Genomic DNA, 10,232 nt, shown 5'->3' on the forward strand with positions numbered 1-10,232 from the left:
GCTTTATGTTGAGGAATTAATCTTCTTTTTATCGATTGTGTGTCTGTGGTGTGTGGTGTTGTGTACGTGTGAAGGGTGCACACGCACATGTCTGCATGTGTGGGTGGAGGTCGTGTCTTGATTGTCCTCCACTTCTCTTTTTGGGAAGCATCTCTCACTGAACCTGGAGCTCACATCAGTTTGGCTATGCTGGACGGCCAAGGAGCTCCAAGGATACTCCAGTTTGCCTCTCACCCCAAACCTGGGTTTACAGTCACATGGCTCCACACTGGGCTTTTAAACAGAGCTCTAGGGATCTAACCTTAGGTCTTTTTGCTTGTATGGTATTAACTTCACCAAATAAGCCATCTCCCGGCTGTTTGGTATGGCTTCCAACCCCCTTATCTAATCCTCTGCTCAGATGAAACAGGAAGACCACAGGAGACTCGAAACTGAATTAACTAAAGCTTCCTGAGCCACCAGGGGATCTTTGTGATGAGGAATCAAAAATCGCTGCTGACGTTTTCAGTCATTTAACTGAAAACCTTGAATTCCAGTGTGGGAAAGACAATTCCACGAACTAATTCATTTGGATTTTAATGGCTCTGGGCTTTGGCATGTCTTTCAAGAGAGATTTGTTCTTTGAGTTTTGATTTCAGACTTTAGTTTCTCCCTAGATGTTTAGTAGAGGAGCTGGAGGGTGGCTCAGTGGTTCAGAGGACTTGCTGCTCTTCCATCAAGATGCCAAGTTTGGTTCTCATCACCCATGCCAGGCAGCTCACAATTGCTTGTAACTCCAGCTTCAGGGAATCTGATGTCCTCTTTTGGCCTCTGCAGGTACCTGTACACACTTACACACACACACACACACACACACACACACACACACACACACACAGTCACCTTGGCCTGCACTGATTGGCATTCCTCCAGCTGATGAGATTTCAAGAGCTTCCATCGAAGCAAAGCACTGTTTGCCTAAAGGAGCCTGAAAATTGTTATCTACTTACAACTAATCATGAGACCTGTGAGGTGAGAAGACACTTTTGAAGATGCTATTGGGTCAATAGGATTATTTCTGTCAACTTGGGTCTGTTGCAGGAGCAAGAGGAATGGATTTTGCTTTAGTTAGAATTTTTAAAACACTGTGCCCAAAAGCAACCTGGAGAGAAAAGGGTTTATTTCAGCTCACAGCTTGTAGTTTATTACAGAGGGAAGTCAGGGTGGGAACTCGGTGCAGGAACTGGAGCAGAAGCAATGGAGGGGTGCTGTTTACTGTCTTGATCCTCATGGCTTGTTCAGCCTGCTTTCTTGGTAAACCCAGGACCACCTGCCCAGGGATGGCACCACCCACAATGGGCTGGACCCTCCCGCATCAATCATCAATCAAGAAAATGTCCCCACAGGCTTACCTATGGGCCAATCTTAGATATTTTCTCAATTAATGTCTATGTTTGTGTTAAGTGGACCAAAACCAACCAGAACAGATTTTCCTGCTCCGAAATACATAGAGTGTAACAGGGCGTCTTTCTGTTTCAATATTGTACATATCCATAGGAACATTGAGACTTTGTCAGTGAATAAAGACATTTTTTGGTATATCTTCACTTGTGGAAGATGAGAAGGCTTAGGCTCTTCTGGTGGCCATTGTAGTGGGAATTCATAGTGTCTTCTTAATGGTTTTGTTAATAGATTTCATGGGTCTGTCATGATTTTTTTTAAACCACCATAGTTATAAAAGGAGGAGCACACAATCACCGATAACAGCAGTGTGCATTTATATATTTCACTTTGACTATTTATGATGTATCTGATTTGTTCATAATTGTTTTTTACCTGTGCAATCATTGTTATTATGCGCAACCCTGTGTGTTTATCTTAAGTACTTTATTGTATATAATAGCCTATAAGATGGTCTGTCGTGTTTTAAAGTTTCACAGATAAATTATCCTTTATGTTAATAGCTGTATTGTAAGGAAATTCAAAAGCCATTTTTCCCAGAATTGTGTATGTTTTAGGAGTTTCTTAACCTTTTGAGATAGACACAGAGAAATGTAATCTTTGGGGATTTTATGGATTTGGATTCTGTCACTTGAGGTTGTATTTGGGGGGAGGCAGTAGGGATTACAGCCTAATCTCAATACAGTGTCAGCAAGATCACATGACTGACAGCCTTTTTACCCATAGGCTCCAAGTAGATCTCATCAGTAGTGAAATTCATATTTATATTTAGTAGCTCGAGCCAGGGTCAGTCAAATGCTCTGTTTCTGAGCTACGTTCTCAGTCCAGAAAAATGCTGTCCTTTCGGGGGCAAATGAGAGACAGTGTTTCTTTTCCCGTGAAGACAATCAAGCACAACGTACTTGATTTTCATCGTTTTACATGTTTCAAGTTTTATCTTGATTTTTTTTTGAGAGAGGATTTCTCTGTTGCTTTGGAGCCTGTCCTGGAACTAGCTCTAGTAGACCAGGCTAGCCTCGAACTCACAGAGATCCACCTGCCTCTGCCTTCCAAGTGCTGGGATTAAAGGCATGCGCCACCACTGCCAGGTTTTATCTTGATCTTTTTTATTGGGTGCTCATTTTGCTCAGATAGTCTCAAGGTATGAAGTTCTCATACATTTTCTTCTAGCTTATTATTATTATTTAGAAAGGAGAATATTGCTATGATAAATCCCAAATAATTTCTCAAGCCATGTTTTAAAATTATTGAAGTTGGACACTAAGCAGAGATGTTCCAATACATCTTGAGGAAGGGAGAGCATTTCCCCTCTCAGCCCCTTTTACTGACTTCTAGGAGATTTTTAAGAGACTTTGAGAGAGCAGAAAGAACGGACTCAGGACATTTATTTCCAGGCAAAGGAGAAGGTGAGTGTACTTAAGTCGAAATCTACACAGTTTGTCCATGCTTTCCGAAACTTGACGGCTTGCAGTTTTCTCCCCTCTAAGGAGATTTTCCTCTAGGAATGGGTGTTGGGTAGGGTTCGAACACCCACCATTTCCGACAGCATTTTTTCTCATCATTGCATTCGCCAATGGTATCATCTGTGGACGTGCATGCTATGTCTTTGCATATCCCTTTCAACAAAATGCATTGCTTTTCCCCAGGGATAACGCCAGCTTTTCCTGCACAGGAAGGAATTGAACAACACCATGAATTCATGTTCAAAGTGCTTAAAGTGTGCAGGAAGCCACAGCCCCAGAAGGTGGTTTTGGAATGGAAGACACAATATTGTCTACACAGAAAGATCATATGCTTCTACAGAAATAGTGTCTTTTTTTAGGGAAAGAGGTTAGGGGTTTGGAATTATATACACCTTGGAGTGAGCAGGCTAACTTGTGGGATTTGGAGATGTGGTCCTCATCCTGGGCAGTACTTTGTAAGTGCGTGGAAGTGTTGGCTGTAACCACGATGGAGAAGGTATCTTTGGGACTCTACTGGTTTAGCAATGGCTTGCTCAGTTTCCTCTCTAGTGAATCACCCTGAACTGAAGGCATCAATACCTCCACCAAGAAGTAGTTTCAACAGCACCCTTATCAGAAGCATATGTCCTTAGCTCAAACTAACTTTGTAGAAAATCAACCCACCCTTCTGCCTTCACCTCAGCTCACCCTTCAGAACAGTCTAAGAACATGGTTATTGAGCTACTTGATGGCTTTTTGTGTGTACGTGCACGGAGAGACTTCTCAGGGATGAAAGTTCCCTTCACGTATATCCACATGTTTTCTTAATTCATTTAGTTGTTGAGGAGAACATAGCTACATGCCAGTGCCCTCAGCTCGTCTTTCCAGCACCACGAATTGTCAGTCATTCTTCCCACTGATGATGACAACAGATGTCACAGAAAAGACACGCGTCTGCTTATGGTCCTTAGTAGAAGCTCACCTAGTAGAAGCTGGCTTTTAAAAGCAAAGCCCACAAGGGCTTAGGGCATGGGGTCCAGGTTGCAGTGTAGATAACCTTTGGCCCTGTTTGCTTCCCCAACAGCTTTGGCCTCCCCCACTTCTCCTGTGTACCCCACTCAGCTGTCTCTGCAGACAGACAGACTCCCCTCTCCACCTTCCCCTCTGCTGCCACAGCGTCTCCAGGCCTGGGACAAAGTGCCCACCTGATGTCAATTAACAGCTACTGGAGCAAAAATAATAAACAATAAAAATACAAGCAAATCTCATGACGCTGCGAGAGAAAAGTGGTGGGGAATAGAGGAAGAATTGGAGGGGAGGGGTTGGGGGTGGGCTTGATCAAAACACATTGTGGGCATGCATAAAGCTTTCAAACAATAAGAAGAATACGAGATCACACTGGAAGTTAGATGCTTTGATCTTTTCCTGGGGCTCTGACATCATGGGTTCACAAGAGACCTGGTCGTGTGAAGTGTTTGCTTGCACTGAAGAACTGCATGACTCTGGTTTACTCTGTCCTTGAGGGACAACCCATGTGGGAAGAGCGAGGGAAGGCTGATCTTGAGGGGCCAGGGACCCTGAATTGCAATGCAGGCCTCTGGGTTCCCTGTCGGCTCTGCAGCAGGCTCTCTCTCCCGTCCTTCTAAACAGACTTCCACTATTCTCTGTATTTTATTATGATAAGAATACTCAACACGAGGCCCAACATCCTCACATCTTTAAGAGCTATGGCCAGGAAGTTATAGAATTCGTCTATAAAATTTACTCATCAAATTGTCCAACTGAGTTTTTGATAACTTCCCAGCCTCTGGCTTTGATAACCACCATTGTAGTGTGTGTTCCAAGTTCGATTATTTCATGTCCTCGTATTACTGAAACACCACCTCTGGTTTCCTCCACATAGCTGAGTGCCCTCTGGGTTCTTTAACGCTGTCACACATGGCAAAGAATCTCCCCAGTCTCCTCACTACTCAGTTAAGAGACCTTGAGGCTAAAGTGTGGCAGAAATCAGCTGCCATTTTTACGTCCATGTAGATTGGTGGAAAGAAATCCCAGAGGAAGGGAAACTTGGTTCAACCTTGCGGTCACACGTGGGATCTTAGTGGAAGCATGTTCTTCAAGTGAGCATGGCTTCTGTTATCTAAAGTGATAGACAGGACCACTAAAGTGCTATCCACATTCAAATAATTACCGTCATATTTTACATCACACGCCCCTGCGAGTCTGTCCACCTCAGTCAAACTTTCGAGGAGGGCTAAGAAATGAGCTGGGAATTGTATCAAGTCCCCTCTGAGAGTGCAGCTATGTGCCAGGTAGATGTGACGATGTTCCTAAATTAGGTCCAAACCCACAAGAGAGAGGCTTTTGCTGTGCTCTAAATGGACCGCAGAGCTGAGCCAAGAAGGGCTCTCTCCCTCAGTGAAAACAGAGAGATGAGGCCATCCTGCTGGCAGTGGGCAATGTCATTACTGCTGTGCAGCCCACTGCTCCCTCAGGTATATTCAGCAAGCCCCCTTCCTTCCAAAAAGTAGCAGGGAATGAATTTTCTAAGTTCTCACCAGAATCTGCATGAAACAACCAGAAGAGACTGGAGTGACTTTAATTTTGATTCTGTATTCTAGCATTCAAGCATGTGAATTGCGGGTTTTGAGGTTGCAACCAGACTCTTACATGCTTTCTGTAGCCTTACAATTAGCATTTTTTAAATCGCCGTTTCCCATTATCTTCACTTTTTCCCTAATTCCTCTGCTCCTAAGTTGTCTTATTTGCTTCTAGTGTTTACACACACATCTCATCAATGGACTCTTTATCTCTCTCCATCCGCTCAGCAACATGAATTAATCTTCACACTCCTTTGGAGACTGGGGTGCTGGTGGTAGCCATTTTTTTTTTTTAAAGTCTATTGACTTAAGTTTTATGTCAAGTAGTTTCTGAGTCTCTGTTTCTCGACTTGGGCTTTTCCCTCCCCCTGGTGGAGTTCTTGGGCCCCTTTTTATGTTGCTAGGATTCATCTTTCTGAATTTGGACCTCATCAGTTCTGAAGATGCTGGACTTTAGGATCCTCAGGTCCATGTGCTGACACCTGAGTTATGGGGGACAAAGCCCCTCAGTAGACATCCTCGGAAGCCCCAATCCTGCCGTCATTTCCCCGCTTACCTTTTGGCATTATCATCACAAACAACACGAGGACAGCCAGGCAGGAATGGGGTCTCATGGCTAAGAGGCCAGCAGTGTGGAAGGTGGGCCGATGGTGATGCTCGGGGCTTTTATTCGTTTCTGGGGGACTGAGGTTCCTTCTGCTCAGTGAAGCTTAACGTGCAAAGAAGAAAACCTGCTTTTGTTGGAATCGTCCCAAACCTGAGAGTTTCTAAATCTGGTGACAAATTAACGAATAGCAAACCAAGAGGTTAACCTTTTTCTTCTGCTATGTGCTCTCAGTTTCAGCAGGGGTCAGCACCTGTAGCCAGTTCTCTTTTTGGAAAACACAGCTTATGATGATAATTTTTACATGGCATATAATGTTTGCACCTGTTTGTGGAAGGCAGTGTTGGGTTCAACTACTCGTACTCAGCATATAATGGTTAAATTAGGATAATTAGCAACTTCCTTTCCTCATTGTGATCAAACACTTATCCCCCAGTGTTTTGAACTGTTTAATTAGCCATTGCATATCCTTTTCGAATAGCCCACTGTGTTTCCTTTGCGCTGCCTGTATACTTACAGTGTGAGGTTATCCACTAGGGCATGGCCCACCCACCAAGAACCACCACTTTAAAGAAAACAAGCTCGCCCCACCCCCAGAAGCCATCAGCTGTCCACAGCTCCTCAGTTAGGGTGGGGTGCTCATGAACCCCTTCCCACTTTGGGCTGAAATGGTGACTGGCGTCATCTTGTTTAGGACTTATGTGGGCACATCACCACTGCCGTGAGCCCATGAGGACAGTTCCTGTTGTGGAGAGAAGAAATGGTTTGCTCTGCTCATCTCTGGCTCTTAGAATCTTTCCTTCCTTTCTTCTGCAGTGGTTCCTTGGTGTGTGTCCGTGTGTATGTGCGTGTGCCATGTGTGTGTGTGTGTGTGTGTCCGTGTGTGTCCTATTTGTGGCACTCCAGAGTCACTTACTCTCTTCCCTCTGACCAGTTGTGAGTTTCTGTGTTAACCTCCACCCACTGAACAAAGAATCTTCTCTAATGAGATCCACACTCTAGCTTACTGGTAGAAAGAAACACATTTAGAGGACCCTATGATACCAGGGTATTTTTGTCAAATAGTTGTATAAGTTTACTTCTGGGGCCCACCGGCTCCTCAACTCTGGGTCCTTGGCCAGATTTACACACTAGGCATGCGTTTCCTTCTTAGGAAGGGGCTCTGAATCTGAGAAGAACATCATAGAATGTTTTTCTTTGTTGTTTTTGGTTTCTTTGTGTGACAGCCTTGACTGTCCTGGAACTCTCTTTGTAGACCAGGCTGGCCTCATATTCCCAGAGATCCACCTTCCTCGGACTCCTGAGTGCCGGGGTTTAAACTGTGAACTAAATGTTCTATGTTCTTGACACAATTGTTCCTATGGGTATGTCTTCCAAAAAAGAAAGAAATAGAAGACACAAAGCTGGGAGTGGCTAGGGAGGACAGGGATAGAGAAGGAGGAGGGATAGAGGAACTAGAGGGAGGAGGGTGTTGGGGGAGGCTGCTTGTTCGTTTCCTGGCTGCCCAGACTCCCGAAATAATTACACAGAAATCCATATTAATTGCAATACTGTTTGGCTAATAGCTTAAGCTTATTTTTGGCTAACTCTTATACCTTAAATTAACCCATTTCTATTAATCTGTGCATTGCCACGTGGCTGTGGCTTACCGGTAAGGTTCTGGTGTGTCTGTCTCCTGTGGGCAGCTACATGGCTTCTCTCTGACTCTGCCTACTCTCTCTTTATTGTGTTAAGCCATTGGCTGAAAGCAGCTTCTTTATTAGCCAATGGCAATAAAACATATTCACAACATGCATCACCTCCCATATCAGGAGGTGGAGGGAGGACAGGTGGATCTGAGAGGGGTTAGAGGGAGGAGGGGGAAGGGAGAGGAGGGACAGGGAGGAGAGGTAAATCTGGGAGGAGTTAGAGGGAGGAGGGGGAAGGGAATTAAAGGATGGGGAAGAGAGATGAATCTAGGAGGAGTTAGAGGGAGGAGTAGTGGTGGATATGATTAAAATGCATCGTAGACATGTATGACAGTCTCAGGAACTGATACATTAAAAATATTGCAAACTGTATTAGAGTTTCTTCCCCACACTGGTATTGTCTCAGCCCCATTCTCTACTCCTCGCTCCTCGCCATCCCCTGGCTGAACCCCAAGGACGGCTGTCCAGTCTCTTCTCATATATCATCAGCTCCTGTAAGCTTCCACTAACCAGTGAGAGCTCACTGAGTTTGCATTTCTGTGCCTGGTTGATGTCACTTCGCACATTTCCTGATTCTACCCATGCTGTCACAGATGAAAACGATGTTCAGACACCTTCCAAAACTTCATGAGAGAAGAGCTCACTAGAGAGTCGCCAGTTTGGGGTCGCGTCTACGTCATGGAGAGAACAGTGCAGACTGGAATAATGTGGTGTTTGTCTTCCTGCGGCTGGTTTCACTGAATAGGACATTAATCTCCAGCTCTGCCCACATTCCTGACAATGGTAGAGTTTTGTCCCTTTTAAATGATGGGACACTATTTTATTGTGCCCATGATCTGGATATCACATTTTCTTCATCCCTCCACAGACGGTAGTTAGGTGTGTTCTGTTTCTCTGCCGCAGTGAACATCTGAGTGCAGATAGATGGTTCTTGGAAACACGCTTGCATGTCTGTCTAGTTGCGCCACTGCTGGCCCCGTGGTTCTGTTTGGAACTCCGGGCAGCCTCCACTCAGCTCCGTTTCTTGGCCGTACTGATTTCTTTCCACATTGGCATTGTATGAGACATTTCCCCTCACCATCTCCTTGGTTTCTGTGAGTTTTTTCTTTTTGATAATAGCCATCCCAACTGGGCTGAGAGGACACCTTATTATGAACAGAATTTGCATTTTCTGGGCACTTACGTTTTTTCCATATTCTTCTTGACTATTTGTGTGCTCTCTTTTGAGAAAAAGCTATTCAGATAACTTTTCCTCTTTAAAAAAAAAATCAGATTTTCTTGCTGCACATTGAGTTCCTGATAGATTCTGAATATTACTTCCTCATCAGATTAATGGTGTGCAGACATTTTCTCCTGTTCAGCGGTCTGTCCCTTGATTGTTTCCCTTTGAGGCAAAGATGCCTTTTGGTCTGATATTATTCCGTTTGTATAGATTCACTTTGTTGCCTTTGCTTTTGGGGTGTGAGTCAACTACAGAAACAAACACAACAACAACAAAACCCCGCTGTCTACTCAACTTGTTAAATTCTCCACCATTCTCTTCTAGTAGCTTATTGTGTCTGAGCTAACATTTAGGTCGTTGGCCCATTTTCAGTAAGGGATAGAGGTCATTTCCGACCTTGTGTGTCATGGCTCCCTGGACCAGTCTGCCAACGGTTTTCTTTGTTCCACCACATGTTTTTGTTTCCTTTATTGAGAATCATTTGGCTGCAGATGCGTGAGATTGTTCCCAAACACTGCATGCTATTGCCTGCATATCTGTGAGATGTTCCCGAGCACTGCATGCTATTGCCTGCATATCTGTTTCTTTGGAGATACCGTGATGCTTATTTACCCTTTGGTGATAACATGTCCTGGCTCTTGGGGTTCACCATGTTTGGAGACTTAGATTAGTTGTACCTAGTTGCTCCTATCTTTCCCCAGATTTGGGACATCTCATCCATTTGTTCATTCATTCATTAATTCATTCATTCTTTCATTTAAAAAAGACTTATTTAATTTTATTGTATGGCAAAGGTTGTTTTTGCCTGCATGTCTGCGCACCACATGTGTGCCTGGTGCCTATTGGAGGTCAGAAGGCTCCAGAACTTGTAGGAGATCTCCTGGGACTAGAGTTAAATATGGTGAGCTACTTTATTGAGTTAACTTTACAACAAAGCACAAAAAATAAAAATAAAAAAACTCCCCATTAAGAAATTAAAAAAAGCAAAACAAAACAGAAAACTTTGATCTTTTAAGAGTTCAAAAGTTTTAAACTTTTTAAGGTTTCGAGTTGCCCCTATGGCAGACTTAAAATGTCCTTTTGGCCAATTCAGATCTAGGAGAATAAAATACAGCTAAAATCCTTTAAATGCCATCTACTTACTTAATTACTTTATATTTACATATAGTAATTATACAAATTAAGATGTCTTCAAACACATACAACCTGCTAATCATGTCCTTTAACTATCTATTT

At 43.7% G+C, this 10,232-nt stretch overlaps 1 protein-coding gene across 1 annotated transcript; it reads right to left on the reverse strand.

The window, feature by feature from the left end:
* Positions 1-2,922: 2,922 nt before the first annotated feature.
* Positions 2,923-6,096, reverse strand: LOC101989676 (beta-defensin 130-like). Its single transcript, XM_005355542.1, has 2 exons — positions 6,039-6,096; positions 2,923-3,104 (listed from the first exon to the last, which is right to left on the reverse strand). The coding sequence occupies exons 1-2, from the start codon at positions 6,094-6,096 to the stop codon at positions 2,923-2,925; spliced, it is 240 nt and encodes a 79-aa protein (XP_005355599.1).
* Between the last annotated feature and the right edge of the window lie 4,136 nt (positions 6,097-10,232).

Source organism: Microtus ochrogaster, chromosome 17, assembly GCF_000317375.1.
Source record: "Microtus ochrogaster isolate Prairie Vole_2 chromosome 17, MicOch1.0, whole genome shotgun sequence".
NCBI classification, from domain to species: Eukaryota; Metazoa; Chordata; class Mammalia; order Rodentia; family Cricetidae; genus Microtus; species Microtus ochrogaster.